A 22,217-nucleotide genomic window follows, 5' to 3' on the forward strand; every position below is an offset into this window, starting at 1 on the left:
CATTGTGTAGGAAAGTTCATGAACGTTTGCTATGTAAACTACAGCTAGCTAGCTTAGGTAACTGTCAATAACATAACGCTGAACCATAGACTGTATAGTCTATGCGCTGAACACGTGTTGAGCTATGCTTATTGTCAGGTAACTAAACAACCTGAGAGTGATGTGTTTGTTCATGGAAGACTTCGTTGATCCTGAGGCGCATTAGCAGGTAGGAAACGTTAAACTCGGGTTAACGTTAGCCAGAGAGCTCTCTTCATGTAACGTTAGGCTAATGTTACAACACCTGGAATGGTATCGTAATAACGTACTAACGTTTATGCGGCCGCTAATTAGATCATTTGGCAAAGCAAGTTTTTATATACATGATAACTAACGTACAGATTTAAATACGTCTAATGTCAAACTGTATCTTTGTTTTTAAGAAGAAAACAGTATGAGTAGTCACAGTCCTGCTCCTCCAGCCTGTAATGGCATTACTCCACTCCAACAGATGGTGGCGTCCTGCTCCGGAGCCATCCTCACATCTTTGTTTGGTAAGATACTAGAGATCTGTTATGTGTAGTTTTTTTCTTTTGAAGAACTAGGCTGGTGTTTTTACTTGTTTTAGCTCATGTAATACTGTTAATTATTTCTCATAACATTTATTTTTCTTTTCCTCCTGGCAGTCACTGTTTTCTACTCAATTCAGTACATAATGAAAATCTACTTCAAACGACTTTAAACCTTAATCTCAGTTGACACTTTAGTTGGTACACCTGGTCTAAAACTAATGCAGTGCTGATACAATTTTATACTGTTTTGCAATATTGTAGGCAGTCCACAGTGTACATCCCGTTTCTTTTAAATTTCTGTTAAAAGTAAAGTAGCATTTTTGTGGTGGCATTGAAGCTGATGCCAAAACAATTTCTATAAGTCTGTTCAAGTGGTATGTTCAAATGCTGATGAGAAGCTCCAAAATCTTAGAACTGGGGGGGCAACTAACAAACAATAGGTTATTGCATTTACTGTATAAGCTTTGTTGTTGGAAAATCCAACCCAGAAGATAAACAATAAATGAACATGGATGTAGTAAAATTAATAATGTGAATTTGATGTGCATTATGCTGTATAAAACTTTCATTAAACAAAAAGTGACTGTGATGGACTACTTATCTGGATCATATTTAAAATGTATTGTGTGGAAAAACACCCCAAAAATCAGTTTTGCTTCTGATAATGACTACAACATGCAGAAACCCTAGTGTCATGTTGTGTTTTACCTCGCCTGGCAAACTTCACTGTCCAAAAACATGTACAAGCATTGGTGTATGATATAAGTACTGTAGAGCTACAATTTGCATGGAAAGACATCACATTTAACATTAACATTAATACAATGTTCTTAATTTTATACATTCAGACTCATGTCAATTTTTCTTTTTCTTTTTTTCAGTTACACCTTTGGATGTCGTGAAGATCAGACTGCAAGCGCAGAAAAATCCCTTTCCCAAAGGTAATGAATATGAACCACGTTGGTCTAGTATTATGTTTACAGTTTTTCTCAAATGCTAAAACACATTTCACAAACGTTTCCTCCATGTTCCCCAATGTCTAAACACAACACCCTTTTCTAAAGCTACATAAACACAACCACACCTTCTCACTTCAAAACTCAAACTTTCACACCAAAAGAGCAGCTCGAAGCTTTCAAAAATGTAAACACTATACACATTACACACTACAGCAAAACAATTGAAAACACAATGCTCAATTTGTGAGAAGGTTCTTTGTTTCATAACTGCCAATGCATATTTTTAGAAACTTACAGTAATGGATCTTCTTAGATCTCTGCAGAGGATTAGGCATTTAGATTTGTGAGTTTCATATGAAGAGTATAAATCTATAGTAAATTCTGCATGTACACTACTGTAACACAACTCAATGCAAAAACAGAATCTATTGCACACAACAGTACTCTTGAAAACATGATCAGGGTGTGAAGTTTTTTTATTTACTTAATCACACCACACACACACACCACAATCACTGTGCGGCATCATGTCGCTGAGCTGCATCAGGCCACATCACCTCATCCACATCGCAGGCTATATTGTCTCTTGCCAGGCACCATGGGAAAAACGCCCTGGAATGGCGAATCCATCCTTGGAAGGCCTCCACTGGGATGTCAACACAGGCCAGCTCCATTGCCCTTAGGAGGTTCTCTCTAGTGTATGGTTGTCTGTCATAAACCTTCCATCTCCACGATGAGAAGAACTCCTCTATAGGGTTCAGGAAAGGGGAGTAGGGTGGCAGACAGACGTTTAAAAAGTGGTTACTGTTGGTGGTGAACCACTCTCTGATTTGGTTTGTTCTGTGGAAGCGTACATTGTCCCAAATGATCACATAAATGTGATGTGCGGGCCCAGGATGGTGTTGTTGGCGGTCCAGGAGGATGTCTTTTAGCTCCTCTAGGAAGGTGAGGAGACGTTGGGTGTTGTAAGACCCAAGGACAGCATGCCGGTGGACAAGCCCCTCCAAACCCATGGCCGCACAAAGAGTAATATTACCCCCCCGTTGGCCAGGAACCTCAGTGATGGCTCTTTGGCCAATGATGTTACGGCCTCTTTGCCTTCGTTTCTGCAGGTTGAAGCCAGCCTCATCCAGGAAGAGGTACTCATGAGGTCTGGCCATCGCGTCCAACAGTAATATCCTCTGTGAAAATGTGAAAGTGCACAGGTGTTCAGAACAACAGTCAATCAGGTAGCACAGTATTGTCAAGAAGTAATGTAGGCCACTGAGCAACACAGTATGTCTACTAACTGTACTGTGAACATGGATGTATACTTACTTGCACATACTCGTAACGTAGGTCTTTGTGTCGCGCAGAGTTGCGCTCAAAGGGAACCCTATAGACCTGTTTCATCCGCATCGTTTGGCGCCGGAGAACTCGGTCTATTGTGGCCAAGCTGACATCATCAATGCTCTCAAAGTTGACATTATCGGCAATGACTTTGTCTCTGATCTCCCGGAGTCTGATGAGGTTGTTCTCACGAACCATATCCACAATGAGGGTTTCTTGTGCCGCTGTAAATATGGCAACCCTCCCACCTCTATGTGGCATTCTTTCAACTCTAAAGAAAGAAACATGTGTTGTCAATTGACATGTTTTACAATACAGTAACAACTGATTTGAAACCAATAGACTACTTCCACAGGCTTGTAAAATTGTATTGTGACAAAGAAAGCAATAGAGTACAATACCTGTTGTGTTGTCTGAGTGCCCTGATAATGGTGGCCACGGTGAACCTACTCAGGTTTGGACGGACTCTTCTTCAGCCATTGTCATGCCATGGACAATGACATGGTCAATGACTGTTGCTCGCATCTCGTCCGTAATGATGGTGCGAGGTTGTCTTGCTCTCCCTCCTGGACCTTCTCCTCTCCCTTGTTGGCCTCCTCCTCTCCCTTGTTGGCCTGCTCCTCTTCCTCCTCTGATTTCAACTCCTCTTCCTCGTTGGCCTGCTCCTCTTCCTCCTCTGATTTCAACTCCTCTTCCTCGTTGGCCTGCTCCTCTTCCTCCTCTGATTTCAACTCCTCTTCCTCGTTGGCCTGCTCCTCTTCTTCCATGGCCAGCTCTTCTCCCTCCTCTGACTCGAATTCCTCTTCCCCTGACTCTGCCTTCATCCATTGTGTTTGTTTGGAATCTTCAGCAAACTGTGCACTCTGAACTTGCTTTTATACATGTGGTCACAGCATTAGCAACAAGTGTCTTCAATTTTGAGTCGTTGTGTGTAATGAATGACGCCAGGTGTGTTCATTGTGTTCAAATGTTGCTGACTGTGGCAAGCATTTTGCATCACATGAGCTTTCATTTGAGAATATGAGCAGAGTTCTTTTGCAACTTTTGTTTTAGCAAAGAAAAATGTGTTAAGATTTATGAGAACGGAGGATTGTGTTTTTGTGTCTTCATGTGAAATGTGTTTATGATATTGGAAAATGATGGCTAGATTTAGTAAATGTGTTTAGACAACTGGTCATTTGGTTTAGAGGATTGGCTTTTGTGTTTTAGCATTTGAGAAAAACTGTAATACAGTGAATGTTAAATGTGTTTTTTTTCTTTCAATATCTTTCAGGGAAATGCTTTGTCTACTGCAATGGACTTATGGACCACATATGTGTGTGTGAAAACGGCAACTCCAAGGCCTGGTACAAAGCCCCCGGTCACTTCCATGGCACACTGGTAACCATTTCACATACCCATTGATTGCACCATTCTTTCTTTACCAAAGAAAATATAAAATTAGTAGTTTGCCTAGGCTTGTTTGTCCCGACTGCCAAACAGCACATCTTCCTACACTGACTCTACACTCTGCATCTCTGCAGGATGCCTTCGTCAAGATAGTACGTAATGAAGGAATGAAAGCATTATGGAGCGGTCTACCTCCAACCCTGTGAGTGTGAAGCCTTCTGTGTCTCCTTTATTCCCTCACTTGCACTTCTGCTCTCCTTTTAGAGTTGAGTTATTGCGCAAATGTGGTTGGTCGACAGTCGTTTAGCCGGCAGCTGATGCACTCATTAAGGGAGCTTTCGTTTGAAGTTGTACAGATTAGTACAAACCACCTGAGGTTTTTTTTTTTAGGGCAGATTACCAAAGATTGATTTATGTTAAGTACTGTCATAATGGAATTTTCTTTAATAAATAAATTCATTAATTTATTGGTGGTGTTGTTTTTGTGGTTGACATTTTCCCTGCTTGGAATCATCTTGATGGGAAGCATATGTGGATAATTTTATCTAATAATAATGTTATCTCCAGTGTGATGGCAGTCCCAGCTACAGTGATCTACTTTACGTGCTATGACCAGCTGTGTGCAGCGCTGAGGGTCAGGATGGGAGACTGTGCTCAGGAGGCTCCTCTTCTGGCAGGAGCTATCGCTAGAGGTGAGCTGACTGCTGTCACATCAAGAGAACAGGATTCCAGCTCTGTTACAGGCTTTAACATCAATTACTGTTGATCGTCTGCATTCAATTATTGTTTACAGAATAGAGCATATATATTTGACAAAAACGTACCAGGTGAAAAGGCATTATTAGAGCTCCTTTCAGCATGGTTAACTTTTTGCAGTATTTTAATAATGCTGGTGGTTTAATTTCCAAGGGCAACCACCTATACTTTCTGCCATACAGTCCTGAATTTCTGTAATTTCATCCTACAATAGATTTCATTTTGAAAACGTAGTCCGACACATCGTGACCCTGACTTGGTTCAACTCTGTTTTTAATAATGGACCGTAAGCAGTTATTAAAAAGAGAGTTTAAAAAAAGCACAGTTGATGAGGTTGACTACAGTTTGCTTGATAATAATTCATAAAGAGAGATACTTCTCTTTTCAATTAAAATGCTCCACCAAACTAAAAAATGGTCTTCAATGTCATTGTCACCTGGTGTTTTTTTTCTTTGCAACGGTATGATTTTTGTCCATTTCCGTCCAGCAGCAAGAGAAGATGTGTTTGAACTTGTTTTCTCTCTCTCTCTGTGTGTGTGTGTGTGTGTGTGTGTGTGTGTGTGTGTGTGTGTGTGTGTGTGTGCGCGTGCGCGTGTGCGTGTGTGTGTGTGTGTGTGTGTGTGTGTGTGTGTGTGTGTGTGTGTGTGTGTGGTGTCAGTGGGTTCAGCGACAGTGATCAGCCCTCTGGAGCTGATCCGTACGAAGCTGCAGTCTCAGAAACAGTCGTACAGGGAGCTGACTGACTGCATCCGCTCTGCAGTGCAAACAGAGGGCTGGCTGTCTCTGTGGCGAGGTTTGGGGCCCACACTCCTCCGAGACGTGCCCTTCTCAGCCATGTACTGGTACAACTATGAGAAGGGCAAGAGCTGGCTGTGTGAACATTATAAAACCAGTGAACCTACGTTTACCATTACCTTCGTATCTGGAGCGGTGTCGGGCTCTGTGAGTGCATCTGCCCCTTGTCTCCTGAAACAGCTCAGCTTTCAACTCAACAGAAAATATCACAATTCATAAGTAAACCGTAATCTAGTAATTGATACATATTTCCATTTCTTTCAGATTGCGTCCATTGTAACGTTACCTTTCGATGTCGTCAAAACGAGAAGGCAGGTGAAGCTGGGAGAGCTACAAGCAAAGAATTGTAATTACGACATTCATTCTTTGTTATAATAATTAGTAAATGCTTCTGACAATTGCAAAGGTTGTACATTAGCCGATTCCCAAACAGGGGTACGTTTTACCCTAGGTGGTACTTCTAAACATTGTCTTGGATTGTTCTCTTTCAGTCGACAATATAAGAGATACCAAATATGTCAGGATGAATTTTGAGTTTTGGGCTAAAATATGTCACTCAGTGTAAATAGCCTCAATGAAGAGCTGGAACAAGCTGACACAGAATATATAAGTGATACTGGCAGGCAGCGTGGAATAAGATGAACCCTTTTTTTCTACATTAAAGCTAATTGTATATGAAGGGGTTAAATCATTTCAAATCAACACATTTGGAACATGACAGGTGGTGTTGAGGAAAAGGTACTTGAGCTCATCTGACAGGGCTGTATGTTCAGACAGAAAAGGTTGTTCTACATTACTGACATTACATCACTTGTGTTCCGTTTTTGAATGGCATTAATGTGTCATTTGATGTTGACTGTTGTCTTTGTCTCATAAGTGTCATGTCAGGACTCCTCCACCTTCAGCGTGATGAGCAGGATTGTGGCGCAGGACGGCTTCGGTGGACTGCTTGCAGGTAGATACTTGTGTGATCATTTGTGAATCATTATAGTTCCCTACATGCCAACTACATGGGATGTAATCACTCCTCTTTTCCGTTGTCTCTCTGCCAGGTTTCCTCCCAAGGTTGATCAAAGTGGCCCCAGCCTGCGCCATTATGATCAGTTCTTATGAGTTTGGAAAAGCCTTTTTCCGCAAACGCAACCAGGAGAGGACACTCGGGCCACTGCAGACCAGTAACACCTGATACTGTTACAGTCATCTCTCTTCAAATCAAACACAACTACTGCTAGACTATACCTGGAAGTGAAGAAAATAATGAAATGCTTGACACTTTTCTGAATTACAAGATTAATATATTCTTTTCATTAGTATTTCTAATTTAATATTCTGTTTTTTTGTTCACCACAACAGATCCTGTGCACACACCTGAAAATAAATAATGTTTTGTCTTATCAGTGTTCAAATCACATGCTTTTTAATGCATTTAACAGCCAGCAGATATATGTGATAATATGTGATTTTCCAGGTCTCAAATGTGGCTGCCTCACTGGGGCCGTGTGCATTGTGCCTGAAGTCCTTACATTCGAGATGTAAGATTAATCTCTATGTTATTCCTCTGTGTGTCACTCCGAGTCAGTGTAGCCTCCCCAACGCCGAGAGAGGATCTCCATGTTTTTGCACTTCCACTCCAATCCCTTGTAACCTATGAATACATGTGTGATAAGAGAGACAAACACAAAAAGGCAAAACTGTGCCAGTGTAAAGCCATGACAAGAGACTGTAAAAGACTGTGACACATGTAAACTTTCTGATAATGTGACGTCTCAAATACACATACCTGATTTTGTTTGTCATTTTTTTTTTCAATAATTGACTTTTATATAAGCTTTATCACAACACCAGTTCATTGTCGACACGAAACTCAAATGCCGTTTTCAAATTCTCACTGAGAAGTGTAGTTTATTCAAAATAAAGGATAAAAAGGCAAAAAAATCCAATGAAACATCTGCTACAGGTCTGTGCAAATGACTGCTAGAACGAGCTAAAGGCAAAGTCACGAGTACAGTGTTGAGGTACACGGCTACGCACCAATAATACAAATTACGTTTAACTGATATTTTGCAAATACACTTGTTTCTCATTCTCACAAATATCTGTTGCAAGATGTTCTTTACTGGGTTCTGACACAGGTCATTATTCTGAATTTTTATTTTATTTTAGGAATTTTGTCTATTTTGTGGTAAAACTAGCCATTAAAGTACTGCATTTGAATCATTAAAGGGAATAATAACAGGAGTCTGTATCTGATAAAAGCTGAACTTTAAAATAAACTCAGAAGTGAAGGGGGAATATTAATCGCAGGGATCATTACCTGAGAACAAAACCATGTGACACTGCATTATGCATGACATTGACAACATAACACTAATCAAATAAAATAAAAACAGAAAAGTGCAAGAACATTTACACATAAGAATACAATGTAAGACGGCATTATGCAAAATTTTGCTGATAAAAGTGGAGGTGCATTCATCATAAATCAAAAAGACTACTAGATTAAAAAAACAATGACATACATTCAGTGGCAGCAGTAACAGCACAAGATAATGAAAGACCCTGTCAACTGCAGGAAATAATTCGTAGTGACGAGACGAAACAACGATCGAGGCTTTCAGTATTTTGTGTTTTCTCAGAACTCTGATCTGTATTTTCAGCATGCTGTCATCTCCTGGTAAATCATTTTCAATTCTTACATCAGCTGTCTATCATTTTAATTTATTTCCTATAAAAGAAAAAAAAACAGATGCTCCACAAATAAAAATCCCAACAAAACAAAATAATTTATAACATACTTGTGAAGTAACAGCTGAATGGTTCATTAACAAGACATTCGATCTGATGGAGCTGCTCTTGAGTTTTAAGAACATGCAACACTAGATCCTCAACTTGCAAACCTGACTTCTATCTGTTAAAGCTCTGGGCTCAATATACAGAACATACAAGTCTACAAATCAATATAACCTACATTAAGAAAGTTCCTGGATTGTCTGGTCCTGGTGGAGATCTGCTTTTTTTTAGCTCTCCGTTCCCTATGAAGGAGTGAAGCCTGGGCTGCTGATCTCTGTTGCAGGACTGGCCAAGCACTCGCTGGACTTCAGGCTGGCCAAAGACTTGTAGCTGGCGACTGAGGTCAGGGAGCCACACAGACCTCTTAGAGACGGAGTCTCCTCTTTACCTGAGTGGAAAAGATGCACATAATCAATACCCGCATAGGCATGGGCCGGTTACCGCTTTCAAGGTATACCGCGGTTTTAAAAAGTCACGGTTTTAAAACCACTAACATTTTCTGTCATACCGTTCCTAAGGTATGAGTCTTCAAGTACAGAAAGTGCACTTTAGAAATCCCTCTCCCTGTGTTTAAAAATAAAATACATTGTGTTCAATGGAATTCTTTTGATTTTTTTGATTTTTTTTTTTAATAAATTCAATAAAACTTTTTAAAGCTGTAATTGCAATACCGTGAAAGCGTGATATTTTTGATGAAGGTTATCATACCGTCAGAATCTCATACCGGCCCATGCCTATACCCACATCAGAGAGGAGCCCCTCCTGGACAACGGTGCTTACTTGCAGAAGGAGACGTACCTTGGTGGGGCCAGTGTGTGCCAGTCGGCCTGGCCTCCACACTCAGTGTGTTTGACGGTCCAAGAGACGTCTGGGAGAGACTCATGTCTGCAGACAGCTGCTCCAGACTCTGGAAACTCTTCCTGCAGAGAGAGAACAGAGGATCAGTAAAGATCACACATAACACACATAGTGCTGAAACAATTAGTCAATCAACAGAAAATGAATCAACAACCATTTTTGATTGACTGGTTTTCCTACTTTGTTATCATTGTAAACTGACTGTCAGACAAAAACTATTTCATCTTGGGTCTGAGAAATTGTGATGTGAATTTTCCACTATACAATTATTTGAAAAATCAAAAAAGAAAAACTAAGTTTTTTCCCTGTTTCATACTTTCTTAATTTCAAACATAATAGCCATAATTTTCTCTTGAGTCATGTTTTAAGTTAAAATCATCATTTAATAACATTACTTGTGTTAAAGTCATTTAACTAACCTGCTCCCAAAAATAAATACAGTAACAGTGGGGGATATGCCAGAAAGAACCTAACTGGTGTGAATTACAAAGATTACAATTACGAGACACTGGAAGATGTTTGTGAACATATTCACATTATTAATGAAAATAATAATTAGTTAGAAGCTGAAGGATGTAAACTCATCTACATACTCCTCCCACTGTCCCATGCTCTTCCTGTACAGCAGTGTGTCCAAGGCAACGGCATTGGCATCCAAGGCGACGGGAGATGGCCACTGATTGGTCAGATGGGCTGTCAACTCTTGTCTGGACCGCAAATCATTGTTCTTCATCACCGTCCTGAAGACAATAGACGTTCCGAGTTTAATACAATTTTTTATTAAATAAACTCTTCAAATTAAGTATTCAGTATTCAGTTACCTTCGACTGGCATCTACTCCGAACCTTTTTTCTATTAGTAGTAAAGTACCAAACAATCTTAATAAGGTGCAAAAACTATCTCAACTCATCAAAAAGCTAGAAAACAGTGTCACCATTACATACATAGTGTATCAATCAGAGAGCACTAACAAGTTTAATTTTTGTATATAAAAAGTCCCACTACATATCTCGGTCACATGTTTTTGATAACTAAATTTAAGGGATCCTTGGTAGTTTGTTAAGTGTATCAATATCGTTATGACATTTTTCAAACATTACTACAACGTTTCAGATCATTACTCAGCCTGAACACTCTTGCAAACTGCCTTATAAGCCTTATAAGACTTTTACCTGCATTTTATACTCCTAAATACTCTCTGACTCACATTGCCATTCTCGCCAGAGACCGTGACACCTCTAGACAGACTTTGCAGCCTTCATTTAATAAGTGATCAAACAGAGAAAGTTTTTTTCCCCCACTGATTAGAACATTAGTTTAAAGACACAACGCTAATGCAGCTTTTCCTCTTGGTGATTGCTTCAACAACACATAAATAACAAACCACCTGCAGCCTGCAGGCTTCCTGCTGTGTCCTGAATGTCAAACTCACAGCTGGATCAGCTGCAAAGTCCTCTCCACCTCACCATCAGTGACCTCACATGCATTGACAAACACACACACACACACACACACACACACACACACACACACACACACACACACACACACACACACACACACACAAACACACCCACACTGAGCAGGATGAACTTACAGTTGGTCCTGTAGTTCCAGTATGATGTACTCAAGCTGTTCTTTCTCCAGTGTGTGGGAGAGGTGTGTGTCTGCTAGGCTCTGCTGAAGAGCTTTGTTATTAGACACAGCCTCTGACAGCTGGGCTTCTCGTAGACGGACCAGCTCTTCCAGGTAACCCTGGGAAGACAAACACACACACACACACACACACACACACACACACACACACACACACTGTTTTCTATTTGTTTGCCTAATGCCATGAAGGCACTGCAATATGAATGCACATCTAAGTTTGTTGTTTTGGCTCAAAGCAAACAAAATAACGGAAGAGCAGAGACTGTGGCAGCTCCATCATCTTGAATAACAGCTGAAGCCACAGAGGGAAGCAACATTACTGATGTTGTATATTCAAGAAAAACAGTCAAGCTGAATGTTTGTTTGTGTCAAAAAACATGTCTTCATGGAACACCTTTCCTCCTGGCATTTCACAGTTCAAGCCTCCAATGCTCATAAAACATAAAACTCTACTGATTGAAATATTAAACACACACATACTACCTTCTGCTCCAACGCCACTCGGTACTTCTGCTCAAAGCGTTTGCACTTGCTGACCAAGTTGCTCTGCTCGGTGAAGATGGAGGCAGCGGTGGCCATTTTGTCGGGGCTGCTGCTCTCACTGCCGCTGCTCCCCATAGTCCTCATCTCCTCCTCGTCGCTGCTGATGCTGTCTGCACTGCACAGGGAACCAGCCTCATATTAGTATACATCCATCACAGCAGTGGGAGGCAAACAGCGGACCCTGGGCCAAATCTGACCCTATGACAAAAACATAGTTGTCCCCCCCATCCACAGCTGAAATCTCACCTTTCATAGTTAAAACTTTTACATGTTTTTTTTTTTTTTACAAATCTGCTGTGGATAATGTAAATATAAGGATCATATAAATCAGAATAAAAATGACTTTGTTGACCCCTGCTATGCAGTACACTGATGATGAACTGTGTGATGGGTGTTATTTGACCTCACACACTTCTGAATGAACTTGAGGTAAGGTGTGTAGTCGATCACAGCGGGGCAGCTACCGTCCAGACCCTCTCCTTTCAGACAGAAGCTAAAAGACAGGATGGAAAATCAAAGCACCGTTTCTTCTTTTACCAGATTTACACAAACTTTCCTTGTAACATATTCTTTGCATTTCTGCTGCAACAGTGATGATTTAGATGTGTCCTATTGAGGTGAATACTTATACAAACATGAGTTTTGTATTTTATATTTGTAATTCATTTCAATCACTTTGTAGAGATATGTTTAAACTTCTTTCTGTTGATCCAAATAAAACATCTTCAATCTACTTTGATTCAAGTGTATAAACAATAAAACATGATAAATAAAATAAAAGTGTATTTCTCTTCAGCTCCTCCAGCTTTATCTAAGAATTTCTAATTGTATCTAAAATTACTAGTGCTTTATCAAATGCACAGATTTGTTTTTCAACTAATTTCCGATCCCCTATGTGATTTTGTATTAAAATATATTTTAGTAAAGCATTATTTTGGAATGATTTAAAAAAACAACATGGCAAACACAAATGTTTCATGTTTGCTGATTCAAAATCTCTTCTATTAATTTCATCTAAAGCACTATCAACAACCTGGAAGTAAATACAAATTTGTACCAATTTTGTGAGACAGACTGTAGACAGATTCTACATGATGGTTATATTTGAGGACATTGTTTGTGGTGTTCAGCAAATATCCCATTACCACTGAGGATCACTGTCTCGTATGTGTCAGGGTTTTGGTGTTTTGTCTTATTGTGGTAGTCTTGTTTTTCTGTTATGTTCTGTTTCCTATTTTATTTTGTAGTCTGTCTTGTCTCCCTTGTCTTGTCTAGCTTTCTTCCTGTCTTTGTTCATTTCCCACCTTTTTTGATTGTTCCACCTGTTGTGTCACCTGTCCTGTGTTAGTCCTCGTTACTTGGTGTATTTAGTTCCTGTTCTGTCTTTGTCTCTGGTCGGATCATTTCATTCTGTTTCCCGTTCATTCTGTTTGCGGTGTATTCTTTTGCCGTGTTTTCTTGTTGGATGTTTCTCTGTGTTTTTGTGGATTCTGTTTTTCGATTGTTCCAGCCTGGCTACCTTCCTGAGGACACTTTGTGTAAGACTCTTTTGTTTTAATAAATCCTCTCACTGCATTTGGGTCCAAGCCTAGTCTTTCTTGAACAAACATGACAGTATGCAGCTAATGCAGTGTGTTAAGTTAGTATATGATTTTTTTTTATTTTTTTTTTTAAAAGCTTTCTTTCTTACCCCATCACATTATTCTGCAATTTTTGCAAGTGATGCGACTGCAGTGACTGTCTGGCCTCTTTGTTTCTGGTTTCTGTGGTTTCTTGGTCCTATATATTATATAACATTTAATCTAAAACATATTTCTATTTCAGAAACGGCGTATTATCCCATCCACATTCTCCTTTTTTAACTCTAACATGAAAGCCTTTTGGATCAGCCTCAAAATTGTTAAAGGGGTTGTCACTTTTCCGATGACACTTTGCCAAAAAATGTGTTTGATGCAGAGAATGCTAAGCGCTCAATGTGCAGCAGGGAGAGAAAGCAGGACTGAAGAGTTACAGTAAGAAATAGCAGAACATGAGTACCTGAAGTCAATGGTGTTGAGTCCGATGAGTGTGTCTGCCAACAGCCCCGCCTCCTCTCCCAGCATGATCGCTCCGTCCTCATAAAACCTCCTACAATCAAGACATGTGCGCACATTATTGGCTATCATTCAACTTCTCTAGATCTAGTCAACTGATCTGTAATAACTGACTGCCTGATGTCAAGTGTAAAAAGATCTAAATTACACTTGATTTGATAAAATGTCTATAATTGGGTTAAAGGGGAAACAGTGTGTACAGTATATGAGCACCACATTAAGACCTGGTGGTTTTGAAGTCCCTCAGTGCAGATGAGATGTATTCTGATAATCTTTTCTCCATCAGGACCACTCTGATCCATGCCCTGCCCTGCAGAGAGAAACAAGTAACATTGAGCTGTTAGGCAAAACTGAGTGTGCATGTGTCTTTTGTTTTACCTACAGCCTGATTGTAGAACAATAATAGCTTCAATTGTGTGTTCTCTTACCCACGGGGTAAGATGAAGTCATGTTTTATGTGCATGAGTGTTCTTAACATTTTTGTGTTCCCTTTGTTCTTTTTCTGAGTGGATAATGCAAAGTAAGCTAAACTAACAAACGCCTGATTGTGCAGTATATGTGCTGTAGGTCGGGATCCTTTTGGGCTGACGGAAGATGTAGTTCTGTGTATATAAAACTGATATTGCTTATATCTTCTGATTTTTATCAAATGGTCTGTTTGTATTCAACTTTCTAACGTTTTGGAAATTCAAGTTGTCTTCCCTGCTGCCTTGTGTTATTAAATCAGATCCCAAGACAGGTAGTTTTATCCTCACTTTAGCTCTGGATGCTCGGACATTCTCCATGCTCTCAATGCTTCGGATGCAATTATGAGGGACTTTACTGCAGGCGGTTTTTATGTAATCCCAGAAACTCCGAGGACTCTCATAGCCAAACCAAGTGGTCTGACCTGATGGAAAGAGAGACAGAAACAGAGGTTTTTACAAGCTTGAATCTGAATCAAATTTATGATGCTCTAAATGTTAAAGCAAGTTTGTATACTTGTTATTCAAATGGCAGTGGAACACAGTTAAAGGGCTCTTTTACCCATAAATTAAGTTAAAGTGACATAAAATGTGCACTGTTAAGGGTGGTAAAGATGTAAAGAAAAGAGTCAAACTTTCTGAAAATGGAGACCTCAAATATTGGTCTTTAGCAGGCCAGTATTTATACGATAGTTTAAGAATAATAAGAATACACTGTTTGATACTGAAAATAATTTCACCAGTGTCCATACTTGACACTAATCTCAAAGGGAAACAAGAAGCTTGTGATTTAAACTGAGTCACTGCAATTTCACATATGTTGCTTATTTTTCAATATTCTCTTCGTCCTCATGGGTCGATGGTATAAAGACACGTCCTGTGCTTATTTCCAACTGAGGAACATTACTATACATCATCTTGCGCTTTCTCTCTCCCCATGTTTCCTGTCACTCTCCTATCAATTATCAAATAAAGTCAAATAATATGGCATTCTGCAGTTTAAATATTACATGTATGTGTATAGGTTAATTACCTGCATGTGGATGAAAAGAGGGATACTTATGATTTTTTTACCTTTGAGTCGATGACTGAGAATGTGCTCCAGGATGGAAACAAAGTTAACAAAGTCTGGAGATGTGTCATCTATTGTCTCAAAACAGGAGCGGTCCAGTAGAGTCTTCACTGAAAACCTGAAGACAAAAGAAGATGCACACGCTGTTATTAAAAGTTATTGGGCCTGTTGCTTAAAGGTAAACTTTATAGGCATTTACCTTTAGGTCTAATGAAGATATGCTACTGGTTGCATTATGGTAATTGTAGAATACAGTGTTTCAGTAAAACATACTATAAAGTCAGGATATCTTGGCCCCTGTGAGTTCCCAACTTTATGAAAGTGAGTAACCCTTTAAATCTGCGAGGGATCTATTCCCATGTTTCATCTAAGTGTCCACAATGATAAAATACTTTTTGTTGCTGTCTGATCCCACACTGATGTCAAAGACGAAGACACACTAACTGGTAATGCACATGTATGTCATTAATTACAAGGCAAGGAAAATAAACACATTTGGCCTCCATAGTTATAATGAGGCTTTGATTATAATATCCTGTGGTGAAACCAGCCATAATATGCTGCCCACTATGACAGTGCACCGACTAATCTGGTTTTAACTAATCCGATAGAAGAGTTAATGGACAAGGCAACAATATGTATGTGTGGGTGTGTGTGTCTCAATTCTGCTAAATTGTGTGTAGCCCTGAACGTCAGCTAAAAAATCTGACTTCATCTCCCTCTATCTCGTTGCTTAGCAGCAGGGTGACCACAGAGTGCACACTTCCTGTGAAAAAAGATCAAAACGGATAGATTTCAGCTTAAAACCAAAAATCATGTATATTTCACTTTCAAACACTTTAGAAGGTAACTATTGTATAAGGGTGTGTTTTGTTGTGTGTTTTTTCTGTCAGTCTATAAAAAATAATTTCCTCATTTCTTTATAAAAACCTTTTTTACCACTGAAGCAGTATTTGATGTTTTCCTCCATGTTTTACATGATGGAGAATCTTGAAATTTGCTAATCTACATGGAATGCAAACAAATGTTACTGATTAAACATGTTAGTTTCCTGCTGTCAAATGTCTTCAGTAATATATAGATATAAATATATAGCTACCCTAGATGGTATTGCCCTGGCCTCCAGCACTACTGTCAGAAATCTAGGAATCATTTTTGACCAGGATCTATCCTTTAACGCCCACTTAAAACAAACCTCAAGAACAGCCTTTTTCCATCTTCGTAACATTGCCAAAATCAGGAACATCCTGTCTCAAAACGATGCTGAAAAACTAGTCCATGCATTCGTAACTTCCCGGCTGGACTACTGTAATTCTTTACTATCAGGCTGCTCAAATAAGTCCCTCAAGACTCTCCAGCTGATCCAGAATGCTGCAGCACGTGTTCTGACAAGAACTAACAAAAGAGATCACATTTCTCCTGTATTAGCTTCCCTGCATTGGCTTCCTGTAAAATCCAGGATTGAATTTAAAATCCTTCTCCTGACCTACAAAGCACTAAATGGTCAAGCACCATCATACATAGAAGAGCTCTTAGTACCTTATTGTCCCACTAGAGCACTGCGCTCCCAGAATGCAGAGCTACTTGTGGTTCCTAGAGTCTCTAAAAGTAGAATGGGAGCCAGAGCCTTCAGCTATCAGGCTCCTCTCCTGTGGAACCAGCTCCCAACTTGGGTTCGGGGGGCTGACACCGTCGCCACATTTAAGAATAAACTGAAAACCATCATCTTTGATAAAGCTTATAGTTAGGGAGTGAGGAGTTGCAGCATAGTAGAGTAGAGTAGAGGGAGGCAGGAAGTACAAGCCCGTTCCGGCAGGAGAGAGTACGAGCCCGGTCCAGGGCCCCTCTCTTTAGCCTGCCTATCTTAGTTATGCTATTATAACTCTAGACTGCTGTGGGAAGCTCCTTCCAAGGACACAATGAGCCGCTCCCTCTTCTCTCTTTTCACTTGTCTCCTTTTGTGTGCATCTTAGTCCCAGAAATGCCTGTTACTAACCTAGCTCTGGGGAGTTTTCTCCCCGGAGTCCCTTTGCTTCTTCTTCACCCAGAACATCGCCTTGGAATTGGGTGGCACCTACACCGGGGTCCTGGGTGCAGCTGACGCTATGGACTTACTACACACTGCTACGCTCTACGTTTCCCCGCAGTGTCCGACTGCGTCCTGCCGCGTCCAACCGCGTCCACCCAGGCTGCTGTGCCACACTACACCCCGTAACGCCCTGCTGTGCCCTACTATGACATGAACTACTATGACTACCATTGTGATCACTGTTTCACTATCTTTATTATGACTATTATTGCCACCATTCACCACTTCCCCAACTGGTGCCGTCAGACACCGCCTACCAAGAGTCTGGGTCTGTCCGAGGTTTCTTCCTAACAAAAAAGGGAGTTTTTCCTTGCCACTGTCGCAATAGCTACTGCTAATGCTTGCTCTTGAGGCAACCACTGTAATAGTTGGGGCTTCGTAAAGTACAGAGTTTGGTCTAGACCTACTCTATCTGTAAAGTGTCTCGAGATAACTCTTGTTATGATTTGATACTATAAATAAAATTGAATTGAATTGAGTAAAAAAAAGGTCTATTGAAAAAGGCCCGGCAAACCTACAGTACATCAACAAAATCTGTTGTAAGGTTAATTAGGGTCTCCAGCTTGTCTAACTCAAGGCTGACTGCCCCAAACATAAAGGAAAAGCTGATTAAGTGAAAAAAAAGAAGAAAAAAAGTCTTTAAGACACAGGGGCAACCAGTGACATTTATCAAAGCAACTTAAGAAGCTTTTTCGGCCTGAGACACATGATCTAGACATCTGGAGAAATAATAGGTATTGTGGACTGATTACCAGTATTAGATAAGTAAAAACAACTGGCATCTTTTCAATGGCATGTATAGTTGTGTTGATGGCTACTGCAGCAGCTACAATAGAGTCTCTGCTTTCCTCTCACACTCACTCCCAGCAGCAAGCTACAATTTTCTTAAAGCTTAAAGTGCTCATATCATGCTTCATAATTGTATTTAAAGGTTGTACCAGGATAGGTTTACATGGTTTAATTTTCAAAAAACACTATGTTTTTGATGTACTGCACATTGTTGCAGCTCCTCTTTTCACCCTGTGTGTTGAGCTCTCTGTTTTAGCTACAGAGTGAGACATCACACTTCTGTTCCATCTTTGTTGGGAGTCGCACATGCGCAGTACCTAGGTAAGGACTAACACACAGTCAGAAGCAGAGTATGAGGGCGTCCCATGCTAGCAGCTAGGCGAGCATTATAACGTGTTACAAAGTGACGCACGTTCGTCACGGAAGTAAAGGCTGGACTACAATAGAGCTGTTTGGAGCAGTTTGTGAACAGTGTTTTCTGTTGGAGATGGTAAGTCCCTTTGGGGTGGACTTTGGGCTTTTTCACTTTGTATTACTATTACATGCACTGCACAAAAAAGATATATAACACAATAAAGGAAAGGGAAAAAGCCAAAAAGCATAATATGAGCACTTTAAATCCCCTTACAAGCAGCAGCCTGCCGACGGGCCAATCAGTACAAACTCATGCTGTGCAGACAAGCACTGTTCAATCTTTAACTTTTGGTGAAAATCCTCAAGTTTCAAAAAATACCAAATACTGTATACCAGGTAAAAATTATGCACAAGATTTCGACAATTTGCATGGAAAATATTATATTCAATGTTAAACATCACATTATCATGTATAGTTCAAATAAAGAGCTGCTACAAGCAATTACAGAATATATATGTTAATATGGCTGAAAAACTATTGATTTGTCTGCTTGACTAATCATTTTGTCTATAAAATGTCAGAAAAATAGTATAAAATAATGTTGTAATATGTTTGACCAACAAAGTTTACTATCATGTATAAATAACAAGAAACGCATCAAAATCTTCACATTTGAGAAGCTGGAAAAAGGGGATATTTGGCTTCTTTTTTTCAAAACAACATCGACAGAATAATTTCATCTCCATGATAAAATTCTGTCTCGCAGTGTTGCAGAAGATAATTTCAACAATATTAAAGCTACAACAAACAAAGGTAAAATGTATGTAAAAAGTGAATTTTCTCCCTCTATTTTGTTCAGTCTTTATTTTCATCTTCTGTTGATTCATTTTGCCAATCTGCCATCACTTCTCCCACTCTTCTCCCTCCTCTGCTTGAGCCACCAGCGAGTTGATGGCTGGTGCTGAGGCAGAAAGAGTCGCGAAAAAGACCGGAGAGGCTGGCAAGGAGCACCTGCGTCTAATTACTCTCCCTTTACTTCCGTTTAAAGTGACGGTAATGGAGGAAGGCGAACCAGGCACAGTCCCATCTGACACTGTCCTGAAACCTGAAAATTATATTTGGCCACAAGTTTGACCAGGTGGTGCATTATCAGTTTGTTTTCTAAACTGTTACCATTTCTTGGTGACACATCACAGGGACAGGGTCAGTCAGTTACTGAGATGAGCACAGATTAATAATCTGAGTACTTTTCACTTCAACTGACAAAGAGCTAAGGACAAACAGGCAGGCGACATGTGTGTGCATACCTTAGCATCTATCTATTCATCTGTCAGCCATGCTCCATATTTAATAACCAGCATATCATACGTGAATGCATTGAGAAAATGAATTGAATGAATAAATGAATTGCAATGTTTACTGTATATTCTAGAAAAACACTGAATTTATGTATTGTTTTCTCGAATCATCTAAATTCAGGCTTTACAGTTAAAACAAATAAAGCACACTTAGTAACACTTAGTATATATCTACTTGAATTATAGTGCTGGTAGTGTGGAGGGGGCTTCCAAAAAAAGATACATATTTGCAGTTACATGAATAATAATAATAATAATAATAATAATAATAATAATAATAATAATAATAATAAAACAGAACATATTACAAACAGTTTTTGATGACTAATCCAACATTTTTACTGGGTGGGGTTGTGATGGAGGAATTTGGACTCTTGAGTAATTAAAAGTGAAATGTGATTGTATGTTTATAGGAGGCTTAGGCTGAATGTGGGTGGTGGGCGTAAATGTGTAGGCTATCTGTGTGCGTGAGTGTTTGAGTGAATCAAAGAGATGCATTTACCATCCAGGTAAGCCAGCTGATTAATTCATGTTTTTTTCAAATATATTTTAATGCATCTCATCCAGCAGACACAGAATTACTTTATTATGTATATGAAGTCATATTTTTAAATACTGATGGAGTGCGGAGTTGCAGCCCTGCTCCCAAAGCTAACCTTAAAAAAACGCCTCTGAAATTATTAATAAACAAATCTACCGTCAGACATTGTTTCATCCTCTGTCACCATTAGAAAAAAGAACAGGGTGAGGAATTCCCACCTGCACACCGTGAGAAGATTCCTCCTCTCCACCGCGGCGGTCCTGCCTGCTCCCCTCTTGCGGATGAGATGCAGCCCCACGCCGAGCGAAGCCATCCCCGGCCCGTGTCCGAGCCTCTCCGCTCCCTCTGCACCAGGGTAGCTGTCTCGTCACACCAGAGGAACACACGATGCTCAGCTCAAGGAGGGGCAACACAAACCTGCGTCAAGTCCACTGAGTCTTTGGTCAAGTCAAATATTATAGGACTTCCGGCTGATACTTTCGAAATAAAAGCATGTACGGCAGACCAGCAGCAAAATTGTAATTTGCAGAATTTATCAGGAAGGTATCTGCTCAGGCTGTTTGCTTTCAAATTCATTTATATTAACACACAGTGGGCCAATGTTGGTAGATGTCCTATAATATCCTGCTATAGTGTTATATAAACAGGGATAATATTTAATATTAAAGACACTAATGTCAGGTCTGTATTTTATTTGTATTAATTTTTTTGTTTTAGGGACCTGGGGGTTTATTTATTTATAGGCTATATAAATGTATTATTATTGTGATTATGATGATGAATTGTATTATTATCATTATTTATTTATTTATCATTTTATTAATAATGTATCATCATCTTTTTAATTGATAATACAATTGCAGTGAACTGAATAAATGAAACATCAAATAAACTAATTTATTTTGTTTGTTATGTCTAGTCATACTTTCACAAATAAATAAGTAATAATAATAATAATAATAATAATAATAATAATAATTTGGCTTTTAAAATAAGGCTACCTGTTCATATCACAGTTTTTACAGATTGTGTTATACGCAATATTTACCTGCATATGTCATTCTGTTGCTCCTCTAAATACTAATTTAATAATTGTATTGCGCATGCGCAGAACGGATTTGACAGGCGGTACGGATCGGGTACTGACAAGGGTCCTGAAAGAAAAGCGAGATGATTTTTAGCCTGTCATCAGTGTGAGAAGTTAAATAAAATGTGTGAGTGACTGCTACTCTTCCATACACAGAAAATGATCTCATGTGTGAATGGCATGTCTGTTTTATTTTGCAAGCGTTAAAAAGCTGATTCATCCGACAAAATTAATGAAAAGATTCAGAATCTTATATTTTCCTGTAACTTGAACTTCACATTCAAGAGTTTCTCAGGTAATCATAGGCTACTTGAAATATAAATACATACAGGGCCCTGTAGCTACTACTCCTGTGTTAACAATAGGCTACATTAGGCTGCAGATGTAAACAAACCTTTCACAGCATGGTAAAACATTGACTCACATTTTGTTGTTTTCTAGTGTCCATGTCGGTTTTAAAACGAGTTGTCAGTGAATACGAGTGTTCAATTCAACATGTGCATTTGATCACAATCAGATCATTGCCTACTGATAGCCTTTTAACTTCGTCTTTTAGTTCAGTTAATCTTGAAGGAGGAGAGCGCCATCTAGTGGTCCCAATAAAAAACACCACATTGTGTCTGCGTTCCCTGTCATCATCAAAGTGTTAAAAAAAAACATGATGGACTCTTCAGAAGAGGTAATTATCTTCACTCGAGTTTCTGCGCGCGAAAGTCGACACCAATTTATAAACATAGCCATAC

General features: G+C 39.5%; 2 protein-coding genes across 4 annotated transcripts; one reads left to right on the top strand and one right to left on the bottom strand.

Annotated features, from left to right (window-relative positions):
* Positions 1 to 17: 17 nt before the first annotated feature.
* slc25a40 (solute carrier family 25 member 40) lies at positions 18 to 7,572 on the top strand. 3 transcript variants are annotated; one of them, XM_031299249.2, is made up of 10 exons: positions 18 to 208; positions 426 to 533; positions 1,433 to 1,492; positions 4,113 to 4,219; positions 4,363 to 4,430; positions 4,796 to 4,920; positions 5,643 to 5,926; positions 6,044 to 6,125; positions 6,657 to 6,734; positions 6,832 to 7,572. In XM_031299249.2, exons 2-10 carry the CDS (start codon positions 434 to 436, stop codon positions 6,963 to 6,965), a joined length of 1,038 nt encoding a protein of 345 aa, XP_031155109.1. In that variant the 5' UTR covers positions 18 to 208; positions 426 to 433; the 3' UTR covers positions 6,966 to 7,572. The 3 variants fall into 3 exon arrangements, with proteins under 3 accessions (XP_031155109.1, XP_035862118.1, XP_031155108.1); XM_036006225.1 differs by having other exon boundaries at positions 491 to 533; XM_031299248.2 differs by having other exon boundaries at positions 19 to 208; positions 423 to 533.
* A 452-nt stretch (positions 7,573 to 8,024) lies between these two features.
* rundc3b (RUN domain containing 3b) lies at positions 8,025 to 20,825 on the bottom strand. The gene is made up of 11 exons (XM_031299246.2): positions 20,606 to 20,825; positions 15,258 to 15,373; positions 14,475 to 14,608; positions 13,944 to 14,029; positions 13,664 to 13,753; positions 12,039 to 12,119; positions 11,567 to 11,741; positions 11,025 to 11,182; positions 10,021 to 10,167; positions 9,368 to 9,489; positions 8,025 to 8,957 (listed from the first exon to the last, which is right to left on the bottom strand). Exons 1-11 carry the CDS (start codon positions 20,698 to 20,700, stop codon positions 8,812 to 8,814), a joined length of 1,350 nt encoding a protein of 449 aa, XP_031155106.1. The 5' UTR covers positions 20,701 to 20,825; the 3' UTR covers positions 8,025 to 8,811.
* Positions 20,826 to 22,217: the final 1,392 nt, after the last annotated feature.

The sequence above is a fragment of the Sander lucioperca genome, chromosome 10, assembly GCF_008315115.2.
Source record: "Sander lucioperca isolate FBNREF2018 chromosome 10, SLUC_FBN_1.2, whole genome shotgun sequence".
NCBI lineage: Eukaryota > Metazoa > Chordata > Actinopteri > Perciformes > Percidae > Sander > Sander lucioperca.